The sequence below is a fragment of the Cetorhinus maximus genome, chromosome 10, assembly GCF_964194155.1.
Source record: "Cetorhinus maximus chromosome 10, sCetMax3.hap1.1, whole genome shotgun sequence".
Classification (NCBI taxonomy): Eukaryota; Metazoa; Chordata; class Chondrichthyes; order Lamniformes; family Cetorhinidae; genus Cetorhinus; species Cetorhinus maximus.
The window spans coordinates 99,390,935-99,416,048 of NC_135888.1; the positions used below are offsets into that span (position 1 = coordinate 99,390,935).

A 25,114-nucleotide genomic window follows, 5' to 3' on the forward strand; every position below is an offset into this window, starting at 1 on the left:
AAGGTAATTAATTTTGTGGTGTTTTGAGGTGTTTTAAAAGAGATAGTATAGCAAGTATTTTTTGGTTATTGAAGAGACCTGTTGTAAGTGCAAATGCTGACTTGCTTAACAAATGTGCAGACATGCTTTTTAGTTCTGTGCTTACAAGAAATCTCAAGCATTCTTCAGATTATTCTAATCTGAATCCGTAAACTAAATAGAACCATCACCAAGAGTCGCTCAGTAGCAGCACTCTGACCTGGCTGGTCTTGAAGGACATAACCATCAAACTGGATTTCCAGCAGGTGTTGGGAGAACCAACGCAAGGGAAAAGCCCACTTGAACACTTCCTCATCAATAAACCTGTCATAGATGCACCTGTCCATGACAATATTGATAGGAGTGACTACTACATAGTCATTGTCATTAAGGCACTTAAGGCCATTTGAGCCCACCAAGTCCGAGCTGGCTCTCTGTAGAGCAATACAATAAGTCCCATTTACCTTCTTTATCCCCATAGTCCTGCAAGTTTATTTGCCCTCAAATGTCTATGGAATTTCTTTTTAAAATCATTGATCGTTCCCCACCTCCGTTAATCTCATAGGCAGAGTGTTCCAGGCCATTATCACTTTGCATAAGAAAAGGTTCCTCCTCTCATTCCCCTTTATCTCTTGCACAAGCCTTCAATCTGTGTTCCTTAGTCTTTGTACCATCAGGTATTTGAAATAGTTTTTCTTTGTCTGCCTTATCTTTCAATCTTGTACACATCTGTTAGATCTCTTGTTAACCTCCTTTGCTCCAATAAGAACAACCACAGCTTCTCCAACCTAAGGTTTTAGCTAAAATCCCTCATCCCTCAAGCCATTCTGCTAAATCTCCTCTTGAGGACATAGGAGCAGGAGTAGACCATTTGGCTCCTTGAGCCTGCTCCACCATGTAACTAGATTATGGCTGATCGTCCACCTCAACGCCATCTTCCCGCACTATCCCTGTATCCCTTGATGTCATTCGTATCAAGAAACCTATTGACCTCTGCTTTGAACATACTCAATGACTGAGCCTGCACAGCCCTCTGGGGTAGAGGATTCCAAAGATTCACCATCCTCTGACTAAAGAAATTCCTCTGCATCTCAGTCTTAAAATGACCTACCTCTTATTCTGAGACTGTGTCCCCTGGTTCTAGACCCCCCCCAAACCAGGCAAATATCCTTCTTGCATCTACCCTGTCGAGCCCTGTAAGAATTTTGTATGTTTCAATGTGATCACCTCTCATTCTTCTAAACTCTAGAGAATACAGGTCCAATCTCCTAAATCTTTCCTCATAGGTAAATCCTGCCATCGCAAGCATTAGTCTAGTGAACCCTTGTTGCACTCCCTCTATGGCAAGTAAATCCTTCCTTGCGTAAGGAAACCAAACTCCACGCACAACTCCAAGTGTGGTCTCACCAAGGCTCTATAAAACTGCCAGCAAGACTTCCTCACTCCTGTACTTGCAATAAAGGCTAACATACCATTTGCCTTCCTAACTGCTTGTTGAACCTGCATGTTAGCTTTCAGTGACTTATGAACAAGATCACTCAGACCCTTTTAGACATCAACACGTCCCAATCTCTCCCTGTTTAAGAAATACTTCGCATTTGCTTTTTGTACCAAAGTGGTTAACTTCACTTTTTTCCACATGATAGCCCATCTGCCATGTTTCTTGCCCACTTCACTTAGCCTGTCCAAATCCCCTTGAAGCCTCTTTGCACCCTCTTCATGACTGGCATTCACACAAACTTGGAAATATTGCATTTGGTCCCCACATCCAAATCATTGATTATAGATTGTGGATAGCTGGGGCCCAAAAACTGATCCTTGCGGTAACCCGCTAGACACAGCCTGCCAACCTGAGAATGATCCGTTTATCCCTATTCTCTGTATTACCCTTGTTACATGCATATCTAATTTCCTGATTTATACCGTGCCCTACATTCCCACCACTATTTGGTAGCCTATAAACAACTCCTACAAAAGTTTGCTGCCCCTTGCTGTTTCTTAGCTGCAAAGGATGCTCATATCCTTCCTAAAGTGTGGTGACCTAAACTGGATGCAATATTCTAGTACAAAGGTTCAGCATAACTTCCCTGCTTTTGTACTCAATACTTCTATTTATGAAGTGCAAAGTGCTTTGCTAACTACTCTCTCAATATGTCCTGCCGTGAACTCCCAGGTCCCTCTGTCCCTGCACACTCTTCAGAACTGTGTCATTAAGTGTATACCTGTATTCTAGCCTATCTGTTCTGTTGCAGTCGATTGATATCATCTTTGCTGTTTGACACACCTATAAGTTTAGTAGCATTGGCAAAATTTGAAATTTTGTTCTGTATTCCAATATCCAAGTCACTTTTATATATAGTTAAAAAAAAAAGCAATGGTCCTAGCACTAACCTTTGGGGGAACACCGCTGTCTACCATTCCCCAGTCTGAAAAACAACCTTCTATCGCAATCCACTGTTTTCTGCCCTTCAGCTAATGTTTTTTTTTCCAAGCTGATACTGACCCCTCTATTCCATGAGCCTCAAATTTCTCAGCCAGCCTTTTATGTGGCACTTTGTCAAACGCTTCAAGTGGATGTTGTCTGTATGGATTTTAGCAACCTTCTGTAACTTCTTCAAATAATTCAATTAGATTTGTCAAACACTATCTGCCTTTTGAAAATCTGTGCTGGCTCTCCTTAATTAACCCACAGTCAGAGAGTTATACAGCACAGAAACAGGCCCTTCAGCCCATTGTGTCCGTGCTGGCCATCAAGCATCTCATCTATTATAACCCCATTTTCTAGCACTTGGCCCATAGCCCTGTATGCTATGGTATTTCAAGTGCTCATCTAAATACTACTTAAATATTGTGAGCGTTCCTGCCTCTACCACCCCCTCAAGCAGTGTGTTCAGATTCCAACCACCCTCTGGGTGAAAATGTTTTTCCTCAACTCCCCTCTAAACCTCCTGCCCCTTACTTGAAATCTATGTCTCCTGGTTATTGACACCTCCGCTAAGGGGAAAAGTTTCTTCCTATCTACCCTATCTATGCCACTCATAATTTTGTATATCTCTATCAGGTTCCCCCCTCAGCCTCCTGTGCTCGAAGGAAAACAACCCTAGCCTATCCAGTCTCTCTTCATAGCTGAAACATTTCAGCCCAGGCAACATCCTGGTGAATCTCCTCTGCATCCTCTCCAGTGCAATCACATCCTTCCTATATTGTGGCGACCAGAACTGCACACAGTACTCCAGCTGTGGCCTAACTAGCGTTTTATACAGCTCCAACGTAACCTCCCTGCTCTTATATTCTATGCCTCGGCTAATAAAGGCAAGTATCCCATATGGCTTCTTAACCACCTTATCTACCTGTGCTGCTGCCTTCAGGGATCTATGGACATGTACACCAAGGTCCCTCTGATCCTCTGTACTTTCTAGGATCCTAGGCAGACATTGTGTATTCCCTTGCTGTGTTGGCCCTCCCAAAATTCATCATCTCACACTTCTCAGGATTAAATTCCATTTGCCACTGCTCTGCCCATCTTACCAGCCCATCTATATCGCCCTGTAATCTAAGGCTTTCCTCCTCACCAATTTTTGTGTCATCTGTGAACTCCAATTTCTCCAAATTAATTTTTTTGCCCTGATTTATTGTTTCTATAACCTTAGTCATAGGCCAGTTGATTTAATATTAGCGATGGGTATGAGGAATGTCCTTGCATCCTTTCTTGAATGAGGCTGTCACATTTGCCACTTTCCAATCCTCTGATACATCAGCTAATTTTAAAGAAATTTGTAAGCCTTTCCACTAGTTCCACCCCCATTTTTCTTAGCAACTTGGCACGAAAGCTGCCTGGACCAGGCGACTTAGTCAGTTTTTCCATTACGTCCTGCCGATCAATTTTCACTTGATCCTTCACCTCTACTGTCTCTGTTTTTACCAATTATTTTGTCAGCACCTCTTAGTTAGCACTCGTGTATTCTAGCCTTGTCCTGCACCCCTAAGCTCATATTAACTTCTTTGTTCTCATGGAGGCAGAGTCCTGCCTTAACACTGAAGGCACTATGTTGTGATGTGTGGCACTACCAGCATGCTAAATGGGATAGGTTCTAAACAAATCTAGCAGCTCAAAACTGGACATCCATGAGCTACTGTGGCAATCAGAAGATCTATCTCAGCCCCCTGTTGAAGTTCCCCATTATCACAGAAGTCAGCCTTCAGCCAATTTTATTCACTCCAGGTGACGTCAGTAAACAGCTGAGCACACTGGCACTGCATCTGGGATGCATTTAAAGATTGGTGCTTCAAACCTACCTGTGCCTCTAGCCAATCTATTCCAGTGCAGCTTCAACACTCGTATTCAATTAATCAAGTGAAAAATTGACCGAGTATGTCCTGTCCACAAAACGCAGGACAAATTTACTCTAGCCAATTACCTCCCCCATCATTCTATTCTTAATCATCAGCATGAGGAATCCATGAGGCGCTATGGGACGGCAACAGCAGAATTTTATTCAACTACAATCTAACCTCCTTTCCTGATGTATCTCCCACTCTATCATTACCATCAAGCTGGGGGATCAATCCTGGTTCAATGAGGAGTGCAGGAGGGCATGCCAGGAGCAGCACCAGACTTACCTAAAAATTAGGTGTCAAACTGGTGAAGCTACAATACAGGACTACTTGCCTGCTAAACAGTGTAAGCAGCATGTAATAGACAGAGCTAAGCAGTCCCACAACCAACAGCTTAGATCTAAGCTCTGCAGTCCTGCCACATCCAGTCGTGAATGGTGGTGAGCAATTAAATTACTTGCTGGAGGAGGCGGCTTCACAAAAATCCCCATCCTCAATGATGGGGGAGCCCAAGTCGGTGTTAAAAGAACAGGCTGAAGCATTTGCAACCATCTTCAGCCAGAAGTGCCCAGTGGATGATCCATCTCGGCCTCCTCCTTGGTCTTCAGCTAATTTGATTCACTCCGTGTGACATCAAGAAACTGTTGAAGGCACTGGATACGGCAGAGCCTATGGGCCTTGACAACATTCTGGCAATAGTGCTGAAGACTTGTCCAGAACTAGCCATGCCCCTAGCCAAGCTGTACCAGTACAGCTACAGCACTGGCATGTACCTGACAATGTGGAAAATTGCCCAGATATGTCCTGCCCACAAAAAGTGGGACAAATCCAACCTAGCAAATTACTGCCTCATAAGTCTGCCTTCGATCTTCAGCAAAGTGATGGAAGATGTCGTCGAGAGTGCTATCAAGCGACATTTACTCAGCAATAACATGCTTGGGTTCCGCAAGGGCCTGTCAGCTCCTGACCTCATTATAGCCTTGGTCCAAAAATGGACAAAAGAGCTGAAGTCCAGAGGTAAGGTAAGAGTTACTGGCCTTGACATCAAGGCTGCACTTGACCGAATGTGGCATCAAGGAGCCTTAGTAAAACTGAAGTCAATGGGAATTAGGATGAAAACTCTCCATTGGTTGGAGTCATATCTAGCCCAGAGGAAGATAGTTGTGGTTGTTGGAGGTCATATCATCTCAGCCCTAGGACATTGCTGCCGGATATTCTTTCGGCCTGACCATCTTCAGCTGCCCCATCAATGACCTTCCCTCCATTGTAAGGCCAGAAATAGGGATGTTTGCTGACGATTGAAAAATGTTCAGCACCATTGGTGACTCCTCAGATACTGGAGCAGTCTATGTCCATATGCAACAAGAGCTGAAAAACATTCAGGCTTGGGCTGACAAGTGGCAAGTAATATTCGTGCCACACAATTGCGAGGTAATGTCCATCTCCAACAAGAGAGAAAATCTAACCACCTCTGCTTGACTTTCAGTGGCATTACCATTGCTGAATGCCCCACCATCAACACCCTGGGGGTTACCATTAGCCAACAACTGAACTGGACCAGCCATATATATACTGTGGCTACAAGAACAGGCCAGAGGCTGGGAAATCTGTGGCGGGTAACTCATCTCCTGACTCCCCAAAGCCTGTCTACCATCTACAAAGCACAAGTTCTGAGTGTGATGGAATACTCCCCACTTGCCTGGTGAGTTCAGCTACAAGAATATTCCAGAAGCTCGACACCATCTAGGACAAAGCAGCCTACTTGATTGCCTACTCATCCACCACCTTAAATATTCATTCCCTCCACTTACAACGCACAGTGACAACTCTGTGTACCATCTACAAGATATATTGCAACAACTGACTAAGGCTCCTTCGACTGCACCTTCCTAACATGCGATTTCTATCACCTCGAAGGACAAAGGCAGCAGATGCATGGGGACAGCACCTGCAAGTTTACATCCAAGCTACACACCATCCTGATTTGGAACAGTATTGCTGTTCCTTCATTTGTCGCAGGGTCAAAATAATGGAGCTCTCTTCCTAACTGTGTTTGTACCTGTGGCACATGGACTGCAGCAGTTCAAGGCAGCTCACCACCACCTTATTAAGGGAAATTTAGGATGGACAGTAAATGCTGACCCAGCCAGCAACCCACACATCCCGTGAAAGAATGAATTTTTAAAAAAAACCAAGTGATGAATGGTGTCTCTGACAGTGCTATCAAGCAACACTTGATCACCAATGCTCAGTTTAGGTTCTACCAGGACCACTCAGCTCCGGACCTCATTACAGCCTTGGTCTAAACATGGATAAAAGAGCTGAGTTCCCAATGAGTGTGATTGGCCTTACCACCCGTGCAATATTTGTCTGAGTGTGGTATCAAGGAGCTGTAGGTAAAATTGAAGTCAGTGAGAATCGGATGTGTTGACTTCCCACTGGCTGGATCCATACATAGCACAAAGGAAGATGGTCGTTAGAGGCCAGTCATCTCAGCCCCAAGATATCACTGCCAGATTTCCTCAGGACTGTGTCCTAGGCCCAACCATCTTCAGCTGCTTCATCAATGACCTTCCCTTCATCATAAACTCAGAAGTGGGGGCATGCACTGATTAGTGTTCAGTTCCATTTGGAACTCCTCAGATAATGATTTGGTTCATGCCCACGTGCAGCAAGATTTGGGCAACATTTAGACTTGGTTTATGTTACTTGCTACTTACTAGCCCAAGTGTCAAGCAAGGATATTCTCCATCAAGATAGGATCCAATCACTTCCTTTGATGTTCAGTGGCATTACCATCAACATCCTGAGGGCTATCATTTCCAGAGACTTAAATTGATCAGCTATATCAGTATAAATACTGAGGTTATAAGAGCAAGTTAGAGGCTGGGTGTTCTGTGGCGAATCACTCACCGCCTGACTCCTGAAAGTCTTACTACTACCTGTAAGGCACAAGTCAGGAGTGCAATGGAATATTTTCCACTTTTTGGATTAGTGCACTTCCATCCAGGAAAAGCACCCCAGTTGATTGGCACCCTATCCACCAGTTTAAACATTCACACTCTCCACCACTGGGCACTGGTGGTATGTGCCATCTATAAGTTTCACTGCAGCAACTTATCAAGGCTTCTTCAACAACACCTCTCAAAACTGCGACCTCTATCACCTAGAAGGACAAGGGCAGCAGATGCATGGAACACTGTTAAGCTCCATTACACGCCAACCTATTTTGGCATTATGTTGCCATTCCTTTAGGTCAAAATCCTGGAACACCCTACCTAACAACATTCAGGGAGTACCTTCACTACAGAGTGCTCATCACCATCATCTCAAGAGAACTTAGGGATGGGCAATAAATACTTTGCCAGTGATGTCCAACCCCTGAATTAAAAATAAAATTACAATCCTATATTTCTACCTGTAATTTACCCCTCTGATTGTAACATTAAATGAACAAATCCAAAACTTTAGCCCTAGACATTGACTACTTCAGAAGGCCTGCCAAGATCTGCAAGAGCTCAACAGGTTATGCAGCTGATAAGAAAAAAATACTGAAGTTGCATGCCCATCAGTGGTATAGAAGTTGCCATGGAAAGTTTGAAGAGAACGACACCTATCAGCTAAGATAAATGCAAAATACTGTGGATGCTGGAAATCTGAAATAAAAACAAAATGCTGGAAAACTTCAGGTCTGACAGCATCTGTGGAGAGAGAAACAGTTCACTTTGAGTCTGTATGACTCTTCAGAGCATGCTCTGAAGCAGAAGCACAGTGTTGCCCTGAAGAAGAGTCATAAGGACTTGAAACGTTAACTCGGTTTCTCTCTCCACAGATGCTGTCAGATCTGCTGAGTTTTTACAGCATTTTCTGTTTTTATTACACCTGTCAGCTGACTTGTTGGAGACAGCAATAAAACAAACAGAATACTGGAGTGCATTTCAAGCCCTATAAGTTATTTTGAAGCTGTATGATGCTTCTAATAGGCTGCACTGTTATATGTTCTGACTATTGAGAAGGTCCTAGAGGCTAACCCTCAGATAAGTTTTGAGGAATGCTTAGACAAGCTAGTGCCCTTCATTCTGGAAGAGATGTCCTAGTGGGGACATCCCACTGAGGTACATTAGATACTTGATGAGATAAAGAAACTAATCCTGTAACATTACTTTCTGATGCGTCAAGGAAACAGAACTAAAGCATAAAAGTTTAGGGTGTAAGAGGCAATATTGGTGAATAGCTACAACTACTGGCAGGGAAATGTTGATTGAAGTCTGAATACTGAACTGCTGGCTGAATGTGATCAAAGGAGATGGAAGGCCAATCATAGAAATTCAAAGTTGAAGCAGGATGAATTGAACCGATTAGTTCTGGGTGGGTAATTTCATTGAGTATTTGCTTTTGAAAATACTATTAAAACTCAGTTTAGATGTAGAGTATTGCATTATTTAAATCCTTGATTTCAGTTTACTACTGTTCCTCAATTTTTGCAAAAAAGGACAAGTATTATGTTTTATTTATTATTTATTTTTTCTCCACACTCAGCAGGGAGTTATTCCTCAAATGCAAGAAATAAGACACATCAGCGAATGGATCCATAGAAAATCATCCAGAGCAGAAAAGGATGCTACTCGGTGTGATTTACTATGGAGCCACTCATTGACCAGTTCCCAAATTTGTATGAGCTGAGCAGCTTCTTATTGACTGTGGAGACATTTGCAACTGATGTGAATGAGATTGGAAAAAATAAAGTTACAATCTCCTGTCAGGAGTTTTTTGTGATTCATGCATGAGACGTATCGCTGGCTAGGCCAGCATTTATTGTACATCCCTATTTGCCCTTGAGCAACTAAGTGGCTTGTGAGGCCATTTCAGAGGGTATTTAAGAGTCAGCTACATTATCGTGGATCTGGAATCGCATATAGGCCAGACCAGGTAAGGACAGCAGACTTCCTTCCCTAAGGGATATTAGTGAACCAGATGGATTTTTACGGCAATCGGCAATGGTTTCATGGTCATCGTTAGACTTTTAATTCCAGACTTTTATTGGTTTCAAATTCCCCATCTGCTGTGGTGGGATTCGAACCCAGGTCCCCAGAGCATTACCCTGGGCCACTGGATTACTAGTCTAATGACAATACCACTACGCCACCACCTCAGGACTGTTTAAGAAAAAAATTTTAAATTAAAAAAAATGTATTTGCCTTTATATTTCTGGTAGAAAAGGGAAAAGCTTGTTGTATTGAACAAACTTGTAGTTCTGCTGCAATGAGAACATAGACGTTTAAAATTTACTCTAATAACACGTGTGTTCTGACCAAGTTTTTTTTGATTTTATAACTAAGATTTGTTTTTGGCCCCTTTGTTTTTAAACATTATTGGGTATGGTGATATATCTTCATCCATGATTAATTTAATTTAAGCTTTACACTGTTTCTTAGGATCAGAAGACAAGATACCCAGTAAAGAGGGAGCTCATAAACAAAAGGCAGCTTTTTTTGTAAATTGTCGTCATAAGGCATTAAAAGCTTTCTTGCAGAATTACTCTAATAAAAGTTGATCTAGAACCTTACTCTTTATATTGCTCTTCTCTCAAATCTCCTTTTCTTCCCCCAAAATCCTTGAATGTGTTGTTGCTTCCCAAATCTATGCTAATCTTTTCCAGGAGTCCATGTTTGAACCCTTCCGGTCAGGTTTCTGCCCCAAAATTATCAAAGCCACAAATGACATCTTGTGTGTCTATGCCCACCGTAAACGTCAACCTTCTTGACTATCTGTGGCCTTTGACCACATCATTCTCCTCCAGCACCTCTCTGTTGTCCAGCTGGGTGGGACTGCCCTTGCCTGGTTCCATTCCTATCTCTCTAGTTGTAGCCAGTGAATAACGTAGAATGTCTACTCCTCTTGCACTGTTGCCTCTGGATTCACCCAACAATCCTATCTGTTCTTGGCCAGCCCACCCCCCACCTCTCATCTACATTCTACCCCTTAGTGACATTGTTCTAAAGCAAGGCATCAGGTTCCACCTGTACATCAGTGACATTCAGCTTTACCTCACCAAAACCTCCACTACCTCTGATTTGTCATAGTGCTTTTCTGGCATCCAGTTTTGGATGAGCAGAAATTCTTCCCTTCTAAATACTGAGAAGACAAGCCATTGACTTGGGTGATTCCTATCGCAAGCTCCATTCCCTTGCCACCAATTCCATTTCTCTCCCCAAGTACTGTGGCTGAACCAGGCTGGTTCACAACTTAGACCTCTACAACATCATCCATCTCCATCCCGTCTTGGCTCATTTGCAGCTGAAACCCTTATCCATGCCTTTGTTACCTCTAGTCTCGACAGTTTGTGCTCTCCTGGTCGGCCTCTCACCTTTTATCCATTTGTAAATTTGAGGTCATCCAAAATTCTGCAACCCATGTCCTCATGCACCAGGTTTCACCTACCCATCACCCTTGTGATGACTCCTGGTTTGGCAATGCCTCAATTTAAAAATTGTCACCCTTGTTTTCTATTCTCTGCATGGGCTCACCCTTCCCTATCTCTAACCTCTTATAGCCCTTAGAGATGTCTGTGCTCCTCTTGTTGTGCATCCCCAATTTCTGTTGCTCTGCCTTGGCCCTAAGCTGTAGAATTCGATGATCTCTTACTGCTCACCTCCCCAACCTTCCCGGCCTCCCAACTAAACTTCTCTCTGAGGGTACTACTCTTTCCTCCTTGAAAATGCTCCTGACAGCTGCCCTATTGACCAAGCTTCTGCTCACCTGTCCGGATAATTCATGATGTTCGGAGTCAAACTTTGTTCTCTAATACTCCTGTGAAATGCTTTGGAATGTTTTACTTCGTTAAACATATATGTTGTTATAGTTGTAAGTAAGCCATGAAAACTAGCCACGAACAAACTCAGATATTCATAAAAATTATTTTACAAGTTGTATGTTTATTCAGAATTTGATTATACATGCTCACCCTTCATTATTTTTTTTAAGAGTTTATTGATGCAACAGAGTACCACCCTGCACTTGTGCTTCACTGAGTGACTTAGTAAAGTGGTAGTATAGATGCTAATATTCCCCCGCTTATTTTTGATACTAGTCTGAAGAGATCCTAATGTTCTGATTTAGGGATGTGGGGTTAGTTATTCCTCAAATAGCATGGAATAATTAGCAACCAGTTCAAGCAACATTGGAAAAATTCTCTGAGTCGGACACCTGCACTTTACGTAGAAAGTGCATTTCCAGGGGAAAAAGTGGAAAATAATTTTGGAGGGCCTTGTGCCTTTCCAAAAGGGAAAAATAATTACCAATAATGCAGTCTTTTATGTTCATGTGATCCATTGTGCAAGAGAATGGATGTCATCTGAGCAAAGTAAAGCAAATGCAAATCCGAATCAGCCTGGAATGAATCATGTTAAATTAGTTTCATATATAGATCTCCATAAAACTGCTATGGCTCTTTTCAGTATTTTAATTTTTGTTACTTGTTTACCATAAAAGCAAATGCTGTTTTTGATTCTGGTAGTGAATTAGTTTTGATTGTATTTTCTGTTTTACTTTTGTGTTTATGGGGTGTCTGTGACTGCTTGCTGCTCACACTGGTATTTTTGCCATTTTTTCATTCTATTAGCGCCATGTACAATCACTTTTCCCTTCATTGATTTCAAAACAATGCATCTTCAAAGAGATGGGGATGGTAAGTATGCTTTGCCATCGATCTGCATTACGTCAGCCAGCATTTTGAAATTTCAAGAATAAAAGCTTCAGGTTACATGCAAAAGGAAATCTTACTGATTTGGCTTCTTTATATAAAAAAAATCATGGGATATGGAACCTAAGTGAAAACTAATTTTTAACCCTTTGAAAACTGGTGAGCTAAGTAATTCATTGTGGAAGTATCACAATTGAAGCTGTTTGGGATCTTTACCAACGTTGAATCAATATTTTAACATTTCTAAAATTATACACTGCTTGGAGTAGCCAATTACATTGTACTACAGTTGGATTAAAATTGTTTAGCATTTTATGAAAAAGGCTTGATTATTTTGATTTTGCTTCTGTACATTTTTTTGATTTATGTCTAGCATCTGCATCTTTTAATAATTGTGGCAGTGGATCTGCACATAGAAACCAATGATTCTGTTTTGGTGATTGCTCAGCTTATGAAGGTAATGAATAATAGATCCATAAAATTGAGAACGTGCTGGATCTGATGCTGGTCACATTAACAATAGGGTGCTAAAATTGGCCTCAGTATCTCTGGCTTATAGAAAGGTTCACAGATCTGATTACTATCCATTGAACCTAGTGAAAGTGATGTTGCTTGAGGGCAAGATCTGACTCAGTTGTGCTGAGCCACGGTTAAAGAGCTTAACTAGCCTTATTCGTGCGAAGGACCATGTGGATGAAGTACTGAATGATGACTGGCCCCCATGGAACAGTACTCTTATTAAGGAGTCAATGTTTTGAACAGAGGAAGGAAAATATTCCTGGATGGTAGATGTTGAAGAGCTAAAGACCAGAAAGAGTAAACTAATCTGTCAGTTTTTAAGTTGGTTTGCTTTTAGGACTTGGGATTTTCAGGATTTAATATTGATGCAAATGATCACACTGCATGATTTTTGAATTGAAAACTGCAAAATATTCAGTCCTCAAAGGGTTAATGTTAGCATTTTGAATTGGCGTAAATTATAAGTATTCAGTATATCTCTCATAATTGGTCTGCGTACACTAATTTTCAGATTAAATTCAATACAATTTAATCGTGTTTTACTTTGATTTGACTATCAGTTCCCTGAAGTTTTAAGGTCAGGATTTTGACTTTTAGAATGGTGCACACAAATAAATGGATGCCCTCTGTGCAGAATGTATGTATTTTAATCATTCACATGATTGAATCATAATTGCTAATGTCTGCTCTGAGGAGAATATTGTGAGAAGTGAAAGATAACAAAAAGACAGTCTGCAATCAAAACTAAACCTAACTCTCTTTTTGTATAGTTTTTTTAACCTCTTAGTCCTCCATTGATAATTTTGCTTGTTGACAAACTTTTGTTTTCATGTGTCAAAGCATGTCACTGTCAGTGGGTAGAAGAAACTTTGTAAACAAAAGGAGAATGGAAAAATCAAATAGAGGGATAATAATGACATACAGAATTGAAAGTATAATATTCTTTATGGCCATTTATACACTTGACATTGGAGTAACTTTACTGCAGTATTTTAACTGAACTTGGAAAAACTGACCAGCTCAGGGTGGTGTCATTTCTCTAAACCGGTCAGCAGTTGAAGGGTTAATCTCAGTGGAGAAAATTATTTTTTGTGCTTCTCTTTGTCATCTGTCTGAACATCATTTAATGATTCTGTGTTCATAAATTTTCATACGGGTGAATTAAGATTTTCATCAAGCTAATGTCAAAAGTGGGTATCACTTTGTCTCGGAAGATTTAATTTTTGTAAAAAAAAATGAAATGGGGGATATTGGCACAGCTGATGTTTTTGCTTCACAACTTGAAAATTAGAATTATTGGATTTTTACCAAAATTAGTTGTGAACATATTCATGTTATACTTCACTTAGTTTGAAAAGCTAAGTTGCTATACATTCAGAATGCATCAAAACTGTATGGAGAACAAACTATAGATAGAAGGCTCAGAGAAATATTAAAATACAGTCCTCTACGCCTTGAAGCATACCCACCTTCACTCTGTCGCATTTTATTTGTTCAAAACCTTTGTTTTTGGTTTCTTCCCCACCTGCAAATTTAAGTGGAAACTTCCCACTGACTTTAGTCCTGGCGTACTCTTGTTGCTGAATTTAAATCCATGCTTGAATTATTGTGCTTGGTTGTCTCTGATTTCTAAGGAAGGAGAAATAAAGAACTTGCATTTACACAGTGCTTTTCACAACCTCATGATGTTCCAAGATGCTACATATCCAATTAAGTATTTCTTGAAATGTAATCACTGCTGGGAAAAGTAGGGAAAGGCAGCAACTGATTTTCATGTGGCAAGGTCCCACAATAAGCAATAGAATAAATAATCAGCTGTGTTGGTGATATTGATGGAGGCATAAATATTGACCAGGCCGATGGGAGAACTCCCATTGCTCTTCTTTGAAAAGTGCCAAAGGATGTTTTAACAATATAAGAAATAGGAGCAGAAATAGGCCATTTTGCCCTTTGAGCATGCTTTGACGTTCAAGTAAGATCATGGATGATCTTATGCCTCACTTTCCCACCCTATTCCCATATCCCTTGATTCACTTAGTTTCCAAAAATCTGTCAATACCTCTCTTGAATATACTCGTCAATTGAGCATCCACAACTCTCTGGGATAGCGAATTCCAAAAGATTCACAATCCTTGGAGTGAGGAAATTTCCCTTCATCTCAGTTTTAAATGCCTGACCACCTTATTTTGAGACTATGAACTGTAGTTCTGGACTCCCCAACTAGGGAAATGTTCTGTCAAGACTCGCAAGAATGAAAGTGATCTCACTGAAACATAGAAAATTCTCATAAGGTATGGGGGCTGTAGGCCGAGCCTGCTCAGTCTCTTCTCATAGGATAATCCTCCATCTCGGGCATCAGCCTTGGAGGGAGTGCAACAAAGGTTCACCTGAGGCAAGTATATCCTTCCTTGGGTAAGGAGCCCAAAACTGTATTCAAGGTATGGTCTCACTAAGGCCTTAAAGATAATTGTAATAAGTGTTTTTTGCTGTTATACATCAACCCCTTTGTAATAAAGGCTAACATACCATTTGCTTTCCCAATTGCCTACTGTTAACTTTGTGATTTTGTGTACAACGGCACCAATACCACTGAACACTAACATATCCCAGTCTCTCTCCTTTCTGGAAAAAAACCTCTGCTTTTCTATTCTTCCTACTGAAGTGGACAGCTTCATATTTCTCCATTATATTCCGCATACCACATTCTTGCCCACTCGCACAACCTGTCTATGCTTCTTTGCAGCCTGAGTCCTCCTCTCAGCTTACTTTCCCTTGTAGCTTTGTTTGCTTCACAAATTTGGAAACAGTACGTTTGGCTCCCTCATCTAAGTCATTGCAAGTTGTTGAGGCCCAAGCCGTGATTCTTGCAGCACTATCTATAGCCTGTCAACCCAATAAAGAGCCATTATTACTATTCTGTTTTCTGTCCATCATCCAATCCTCAGCCCATGCTAATATGTTATCACCAATCCCATGAATCATAATTTTGTGTAATTAACTCTTGTGTGACACCTTACCAAATGCTTTTAGAAAATCCAAATACACTTCATTCGCTAGTTTGCATTTATCAACCCTGCCAGTTGCAATCTCAAGAAACTCAATCAGATTTGTCAAATGCAATCTCCCTTTCATAGATCTGTGCTGAGTCTGATTTTCTAAGTGTCCTGCTACCCTGTCCCTAATAATAAATTCTAACATTTTCCAATTTATTTTATTTCCACCTAAGAGGATAGATGAGACCTTGGTTTAACATCTCCACCAAAAGATGAGACCTCTGACAGTGTAGCAGTCCCTGAGCATTGTTCTGAAGTGTCAACCTTAATTATGTGCTAAAGTCTCTGGGCAAGTCTGGACTGGGATCTGAAGGACAGTCTGTATTGAAATAACACAGTCCTGAAGGATTGTAGTATATTCAGGTCAGGTCTTGCTCCACAGTCCCAGCGCTATCTGTTTATTCTGTTTCTGTGCTCCTGTCAATCTTATTCTGGTCTCTTGAGCATCCCCAATTTTTAATTGCTTGATAGTTGAGTGACTGTGCCTTCAGTTACCTGAGCCCTAAGCTCTGGAATTCCCTCCCCACACCTCTTTACCTCACTTTCCTCCTTTAAGACACTCCTTAAGACCTACCTCTTGACCAAGTTGTTGATAATCTAACCTGATGTCTCCTGAGTGGCTTGGTGTCATATTGTGTTTTATAATGCTCCTGCGAAGTACCTTGGGACATTTTATTATGTTAACAGCGCTACGTAACTATAATTCTTTTAGTGTGTTTTAGCTCCATCGGAAATGTTACCTTTCCATTGTTAATAAAGACATTTTTAAGATGCTAAATGTCACATCACTGAAGGAACAGTTAATTCTATACTTAGATATGCACCTGAAGTGTTGTAACCTTCAGGGCTACAGCCCATGAGTTGGAAAGTGGAATTGGGCTGGATGGCTACTTACGAACTGGTACGGACACGATGAGCTGAATAGCGTCTTGTGTTTCAAACTTCTATGATTCTGATCATGGTTGCTGTCAATTTTTATTCTCTCTTCCTAGCTCTTGTATTTAACTGCCAGGCATTTCTTCCGCCAGAGAAGGGGTTTGAAATCTCCAGTGGCAGCCAGGACTGAAGTCAGTTGTGAGAGTTTCCATTTAAATACCAAACATTGGAGGATTGGAGTGGAAAAACTACTGATAGGAATGTGCTGGTGTTTGTTCCACTGTCGTTGATTAATCTGCTTACTAGGAAGGAAAGCTGAGAGAAGAGAACAGCCCCATCCCCCACACACACTTGTAGGAATGTACATTTCTTGCATGGATCCAGAGCTAAAATTAATTGGAAGAGGTTGTATTTTAGTACAGAAAAAAATAAAGTTAATACCTTGGGTAAAATATAAAGGAATCCACTGATTGAAGTATAATATTCAAATAGTTTTTTTTAGGTACTCTCAAACATTTTTTTTACATAGTAAGGGTTGTAAATAAATGGCATGTGTTTGATGACTGGCTTTTTGAAAAAAACATTTTTTCTGAGTTAATGAGTAAATCACTTTCAAGCTTTAAATTAAAGCAAGTATTTTATAGCAATGGTATGATTCCTTCTGCTTTCTGTTTGGTCACATAATGACTGAGGAATTTGTGACTTGCTGCCAAATGATTACTTTGAACTGGCCATTCATAAGTTCATAACAGTAGCAAACCTTTTGCTGCTTTTTTCTTCTGCATTGTAAGAAAACATCCACCCTGTGCTTAGGATCACTCCACGATAGCTTGGCCAAGTCATAAACTTAGCGCAGGAATGTTAAATTGGCTTTTCCACTGTTTTGACACTGCACCACCTCAAGTGGTCACTTTTATATCTAGGGAGGAACAAAACTGAAGCTTCTCAATGGCTCCTAATTCATATAATTGAATAGCTGAGTCATGCAGATGATGTATCGCAGCTCTGTGCTGAATTATCTGGTCCAAGCCAAGATGGGGTGAGGAGACACAACAGTTAGTCTCAACAAGGGCTTTGAAATGGAATAATTAGCCTGGATTTCTCTGTTTGACCAAAATCCAGGGGTCACTGCTTAGAAATATATGCATCTCTGCTCAATGTGATGCCTTGAATGGAGTTGATGCATCAAAATGGTAGAGCAGCTATTGACTGGTGTAAATAAATGAAAAGGTGCAAATGTCAGAAACCTGAAACAAAATACAAAATGCTGCAACTACACAACAGTTTGTATTTGAAAAGAGGAAATATCAGACCAATGGTTTGGGTAGTGACCTATCTTCAAAACCCATTTTAGTGCTGCTTGCACTACACTGTGGCAACATAGCATTTCAAATAATGGAGAACTAACATTTTCATTTTAAGTATAGATCACACATTCTAGATTTCTTCTGAGAAATCTTTGGAATAAATAAAATAATTGAAACTTTTTTACGAATGCTTGCCCTTTTTTGAAGAATAGCCAATTGTAATGGAAAATGTATTTTTATTTTGAAGAGTATGTTGCTAACCCAGCCTTCCTACCCAACCACCACCAGCCCCCACCCTCTTTTTTTCCCCCATGGACTATTTTTGGCAAGATAGAGGAACCATACTTTTTTAATACTGAAAGAACTCGACTCGTGTGATAACTCGTACTCTAATAAAAACGGAACAAAGTCTTGTTGGAATTTCTAATGTTTTGAAATCTATTGATTGGTTTCTACTGAAGTGCTACAATAGTGTTTAACTAATTTTGAATTTGTTTAAGCATTATCTGACCGCTTGTTTTCTTTTGTTCCATGTAGATCCTGTTCCTGCATTTAAATCATGGCAGGATGAATATGAGCATGAATTAGGAGAGGCACAACTCTCACCACAGGCAGGCAGACTGATTAGTCATCCCCTTGAAGAGGACCCACCACCCATGTTATGCCGTCGTTACCTTAATTTTGGTCACAGTCAACGCTTTATACATGAGTCTGATTCAATAAACTCTTCATTGAAAGGGCTTTCCTCCTTTAGGTATGATAAGTTGTAGTGTTCTACTGAGGCCTTTTTTTATTTTCCACATTCTCCCCTCGTTCAAGGTGCCAATTCTGTTAAATTATTCCAGTTCTTTGAGACACTGAAAATGCCATACAACTGTAGGGTAATCACAACTGAGTAATTCAGTTCTTGATGTCACATTTTCCAGTGTGTCACTGAAGGACCATCAGAATTAAACATTTATTTTCTCTCCCTTGCTCCTCCTGTCAAAAACTAAGACATTGCTCTGAATCTTTCCAGTCTTGTGGATGAGAGTTAGGAGGTAGGACAAAATTGTAAAATACCATATCATATTCAACAGCTGATGTGTTCCTACCCTGGGGTGGTCTTGTCGGAGGCGGGGTCAACGGGCCAGAGGCTACCCATCCAACAGTGACAGGTAGCCAATTTGGCCCATTAATGGACTGACTGGGTGGAAGGTGATGGTATGCCGGGATCTTCTTGACGGTGGACGGGCTCCTCTGCTGAGGGTGGAGCCCATCATTTAATTGGTGATGGCATCCTTTGCGGGGGGCAGGGGTTGGGTTGGGTTGTGTGTGGGGTGCATGGACATTACCTCTCACTCGTTCCAGGGGTTGGTTCTCCACAATGATGGCCTGATAGCTGTAATCATGTTATTTTTAATTTTTACTATTACTGCCGAAAGTGTCTCCATTTTGAGAGGCCCTCACAGTCTCCTGCCTGCCTCGGCAGTGTCCATCTCTGGTGGAGCACTGCCACTTCCAAGGTCTGCCCATTGTCCTTAGTTGGATGGGGCTCCAGGAGGTGGTGGCTTAATTAGTTGCCTTTGAAAAGATCATGACCCGACATCCACCATGGCCACCTCCAGGTTTCCGACCTGAAATTGAGGCTGATGTCGGGATTGCAATGGAACTGGGAAAATCCAGCCCTTTGAGTCCATTTGTAGTGGCCCCATTGCTGATTCACCTGAATTGTTGGCACTGACCACGTATTAAGCAGAGATATGGGTTAAGGTTTCATGAATGATAGTACTTTTTTTTTCTCAGTAACTAACTTATGTGAGAACCATGACAGTAAGTTTTGATGGGTTGTTTAATTGTGGGGTCCTTATTTACACATTCTTGTTTACACATGCACTTCAACTGAATAGAAATCAGGGTGTCAAGTCAATTTCATCTCCTTAGCTCCAGGTGCATTGAGGCCAATTGTACTATCCCTGTTGCCATCCAGTATGAACGCTCGCTTTTGAATAACCTAGTCTAATTGGTTCAACTGTTAAAATTGCTAGCCCTGTCCTTTTTTAACATGGTGTTTAGTAAGTGTGGTGCATTAGAAAATGTTTCGTAAACCATGTTATTAACTTTTTTTTAGCAGCAATTTACATTTTTTCCCCTATCATTTTAAAGACAAACTCGTTTATAAGCCACCCAGTAAGAGATTTTAGAAAATGATGTCTCTTTCTAGTTTTGCAAAGTTTCATTTTCTTTCCTTGTTAATTGTTGTAATTGTATTTCAAGACCACGAAGATCATCATTTGATTCCAAAGATGATGAAAAAGAAGAGCAGGCTCAACTGCAGCTGACTAAAAAAGTTCAGAACATCAAAAAGAAAATAAAGTTATTCGAAGAACAGTTTGAAAAGGAGAGGAAGTATAAGGTAAGCTATTTGAAAGTATGTATTCCATGAAAACCTTTTGTGTGTTAGTTGGCATAATTGGTTGCCACTGAAGGTAAACACTGTAATTCAAGGTATAATTGCTGGCAGATTTCACTTATTCATTGCTTTAAATATATTGCATGTTTAGCCTTTACTGCAAATGTAACAACAAAATTAACTTTGAGTGAATATGCTGGCTGCCTTGGGTTATGCAGAATTTCCTGCTAATTTTTATTGGCACACAGTAATGAGAAATACATGATGTGTTTCTTTTTAGTGACAGTTGAAAGCATACACCCATCCTTGAAAGATTGTTGAGGGATTCTAGTGAATCCCAGAGCTTTCATGTAGCCCACTACATGTCCAACTACATTGGTTTTTGCAATTGATAAAACTTTAGTGCTGCCATGTGGGGAAGAGTTCTGTCGAGCGGGAAAAGTGGTGTGAAAGACTTCTGGCTAATTGTAATAGCTTGGAAGAGAAATAAAATACTGTTAAAGATTTCACAAAGCAAAAGAAATGTCGTCGTATGCAGTATTAATTTTGTTTCCTAAATGTTTAAAAATCCAGATGCTGTTTATCTATCTGAGAAGTTCATAATGGAAAAAGAGGTGTTATACTTTAAATACCAAAGTTGTTGGAAGTGTGGTGTTAAGAATTCATTCCTCAGTTTGTTTGGAATTCTTGGGAGAAACAAAGTTCACCACTCATAAAATGAGTGGAAATACCTCTGAGTTCATAGATGTGGTTGGTTATGCCCCTAACCTGTAGGAAAGGTATATCCAGTTGAATCCTGGGTTGCTATGTTTACAGTTATAATGGGAGCTGCCTATGTAAACTTGCCTTGCAGTAATTATGGGCCTGGTGTCCTGACCAATATTTATCCCTCAATCAAACTCCATAAAAAGAAACCCAGATTACCTAGCCATCATAAGATGCTGTTTGTCAGAGCTTGCTCTGTGCAAACTGTGCATTTCCTATGATGCAACAGTGGACTACACTTCAATATACTTAATTGGCTACAAAGTGCTTTGGGATATCCCAAGGTCCTGAAAGGTGCTATATGAATGAAAGTCTGCCCTTTCTTTATTCCCCTGAAAAGCTACCCAGGGAGGATGCAATTACAGGATGAAACCATTTTGGAAGCACTATCCTAATGATCGACATATCCCCAAGAATAATTTGCACTACATGTTGCCTTTAATGTTGAAAAGTGTCTTTAAGTGTTTCATAGAGGAAGAGCAGAAAAGCCCATATGGGGATTAATGAACGATGACTGGAGGCTTGGTCAGAAATGAGTTTCAGGAAGCGCTTAAATGCAGAGGATGGAAAAGTAGAGAGGCAGTAAAGAATTTTGGAGGAAATTCGAGAGTATAGGTGCAAGACAGGCGAAGGCTGTGTTACAGATGGTGGAGTGGAGTAGGCTGATGCACATAAGCCTTAAGTTAGATGAAACTGTTGTGAATGGAAGGCTGGAGAACTTGAATAGCTTTAGCAAAGTTGCATGTGTAAATTACATGAGACAATATAAATTTGGCATACACAAATACAAGGGTTAGAAAAGTACTGGCGATATTTTGCATTAGGTGATGTTATAAAGCTGTTAGGATCCACTAACATTTAAAGAAGAAATCCAAACACTCAGCAATTAACTGGCAGAACTACACCACAAGGTTTCATGTTTTTAACAAAAAATAACTTTATTGTGTTTATAAAGAGAATTTAAACAAAGCAAGCACCACTAACCTAACACTATGGCTTCTAAAGACTTATGTTATAAACTACTTCTTTCTTCGCCCCAAGAATTTCCTTATCTCATGAAATCTTGAAGCTTCATTCACTTTTCATAGGATCACCACAAGAGGTATATCTCAGCTCTATGGAATTCATTCTGGTTTCTCTTCAGTGTTTCAGCTGTTCTCCAAGGAACAAAATTTAAAGGGGTTCCTTCCATTAGATTTTGTCGAACTGACGCTCCAACTTTCCTTTAAAATCTCACAACTCTGGATTCCACAGCTCAAGCATGGGCCTCCCTGTGACTCGTATGCAATGGCTTAAAACATCAGAAAACATCCTTGGTTTCCAATAGCCCGTTCCTGTGGTTTCAAACTGCAAACTGATGACTTCAAGAACTCCAACTGCAGCTAGATTAACTGCCTTTCACTGAAAGGATTACTGTAGATTTCTTCCTTCAACTTCATCTTCCAGCCGTTTTTCCCCTTACAGCTTTGTCTTATACTGAATACTAGTTCCCCATCATAGGCTGCATCATGGATGATAGATCTAACATTTACTCTACTTCAGGTGTAGGTCTGGCTTTATCTCTGAATCTAAGGAGCTACAAGCTACATAACACCCAAAGTTGACATAGTCTCTTAGCTGCTTTCCAAACGCCAACCAGTCTTGCCTGCTGACTATCCACTAACTGAATTCACAGAGATGATCTCAAAACAAAAATTTCACTAAGCTCCACCCATCTCCATGGCACTGTGACACACATGGCGTGTTCCCATGTAGCAATGCAAATTAGCTACTTTTTAATTCCAAGGCTTTCCTTAGTTCTGGGAAACCACATGAATAACCTATGTTTCTAACAAAGACGGGACAATGCTTCCCAGACCTACTGGCACCATTACGAAGCTAAGAGCAAGCTTCCTGCTGTTTATGATCTTAACTTTCTAACCGTTGAGCTCTTAAGTCCACATGCCCCAACTCTTTATGTGTAATAAATTCCAAGCTTGTTTGAATTGCATTTACATCAGGGTTGATTATCAGTTTCTTAACCAGATCCCCCATTTTTCTGCAGTTAAAACTTTAATTTCTAAAACTGAAAGTTATATTTTAAAACACATGAATCATGAGCTAGATGTTTGCCACAGTGGTTGCACACTCCATTATAGACTGCAGAGAGCTAATGCCTTTGAGATGGCGTGCAGACTTGAAGTGGACTCCTCCATATTCCAGTCTCAGCCACAGTGCTGAAACTCTTGAGCAGGCCTTCCAATACCTAGTGCAACTGCTAGTGTGAGGCCTGCAGTTTTCTTTTCATGGCTGGCCCCTATAATCCTCATCTATATCCTCATCAGCTGAGTTGGGAAAGTAGCTCATCAATGAGCTCTCTCAAACTATGCATCATGAGCACCTACTGCTGCCACTTGTGCTCGGAGTGAGCACACTACATGCAGACGACTCTACCTTGCTCTAACCCATGCGTTGTGCCAATGTCTGAGCTGATGTTGGGGAGGGATGGAACATGTGGAGAATTCTGTTCCTCTGTGAGATCTCAATTTTTTGAGGCTCTTGATATTTGGAGAAATCAAAAGGAAAGAGGAAAGGACTGAGTTAGGATGGCACAGAAAGCTGGTCAAGAGGATGACTATATCTTAAATGTAGCTTGAAGTCTTGGAAGTTTGCAGCATATATTCAGAGTTGAATGAAGGGTTTTGAGTAAAGTTCATCCCACCATTGATTTAAAAGACATCTTTCAACCACCTAGGCCCCATATTTGGAATTAACTTCCAAAACACCTTCATGCCCCTCTGCTCTTGACTTTGGCTAATCTTTTTATCATTTTCTCCACCCCACCTTCCCATCAACATGCTTCCCCTGCTCCCCCAAGGCCTATGGCTCACCTTTTTTTTTGATAACACCTCTGAAAAGTTTTGGACTTACAAGTTGTTTTTTATGTAAAAGTATATGTAGCAGTGTTGTACAACAAAAAGTCAGTGACACAACAATTTGAAATAAACCAAGTCTTTTAAAATTGGATGTGGAATTAGCCAAAATAGCTTGTAAAAGCAGATCTCATATTGCATTTGGTAATTAAGTACTTTTTATAGTTTAATAACTGTTATAATGCAGAAAAATGTAGCAGGCTGATTTGGGGACAAGGTTCCACAAACAGCATTGAGAGAATGACCAGATAATTTGTTCTGGTTGTGTTATGAGGTCCAAATGTTGGCCAAGATACTGAGAGAAAGCTCCTTTACTTTTTTCACCCACATCAGAAAAATCGGGCCTGTGGTTCAATCCTTGTCTGAAAAGCAGCACCTCTCATGGGACTAAGTTGAAGTGACAGCCTAGATTATGTAGTCAAGTCTATAAATGGATCTTGAACTGAATTCTGTTTCAGATGAGAATGCTGCTACTGAGCCAAGGCTGACATTTAAAAAATAAACTAATTGTATTATACGCATTAAGTATTTAAATAAAACACAAAAAATTTGAGCAAAATCAAAAATAATCTGAAAAGTCAAAATTTAATTGATGTTTTTGTGTGACCAATGCCACAGGAGAACTAGCTTTTTAGATGAATTATATCCTTTTCTCATTTACTTTCATAGAAAAGGGAAGTTTGTCAATGCAGTACGATACTATTTAAATAAGTTTTGATAACAATCATAAAAGGCAAAATAACCAATTAACTACTTGAAGTTACAACAGCCATAATTTCCAAAGTGACATGTCACGAATTTTGTGTGTTGATGCTGCATTTAATGTTAAAACATGTTTCTTTTTTTAGCCATCCCACAGTGACAAAGTGTCAAACCCAAAGGTTTTGAAGTGGATGAATGAACTGGTCAGATTACGCAAGCAGTTAAAAGGTAACAACCTATTTTTTTCTAAGTTTGCAATGAATCATGTTTGTTGTATGTACTTGTAACTTTGCAAGTTAATATCTCCATTATAGATGTGAAGTTGAAAACGGCAAGCTGGAAATTTGAAAGGCAGACCATTTTCATGAAAATGTGTTTGACAATTTTTTTTATAGTCACAAGCACGTAACACAATACATAAATTGTCAGATTTAATGATTGGAGTCTCTTGTGATGTCACTACAACAAAATGACACATAGCTCTTCTGGCTCATTCCTTTCCATAAGTGTTGTTCAAATATTTTGCTATAAAG

At 40.3% G+C, this 25,114-nt stretch overlaps 1 protein-coding gene across 2 annotated transcripts in view; it reads left to right on the forward strand.

Moving 5' to 3' along the window:
- LOC144685874 (protein FAM13B-like) overlaps window positions 1-25,114 on the forward strand; it is a 176,334-nt gene that overhangs the window by 109,945 nt on the left and 41,275 nt on the right. Inside the window, exons 12-15 of one of the 2 annotated variants that reach the window (XM_078550870.1) lie at window positions 11,975-12,040; window positions 18,348-18,564; window positions 20,067-20,205; window positions 24,728-24,809. In XM_078550870.1, coding sequence (XP_078406996.1) covers window positions 11,975-12,040; window positions 18,348-18,564; window positions 20,067-20,205; window positions 24,728-24,809 — 504 coding nt within the window. The remainder of the gene's footprint in view (window positions 1-11,974; window positions 12,041-18,347; window positions 18,565-20,066; window positions 20,206-24,727; window positions 24,810-25,114) is intronic. The other variant, XM_078550871.1, reaches the window with a different exon arrangement.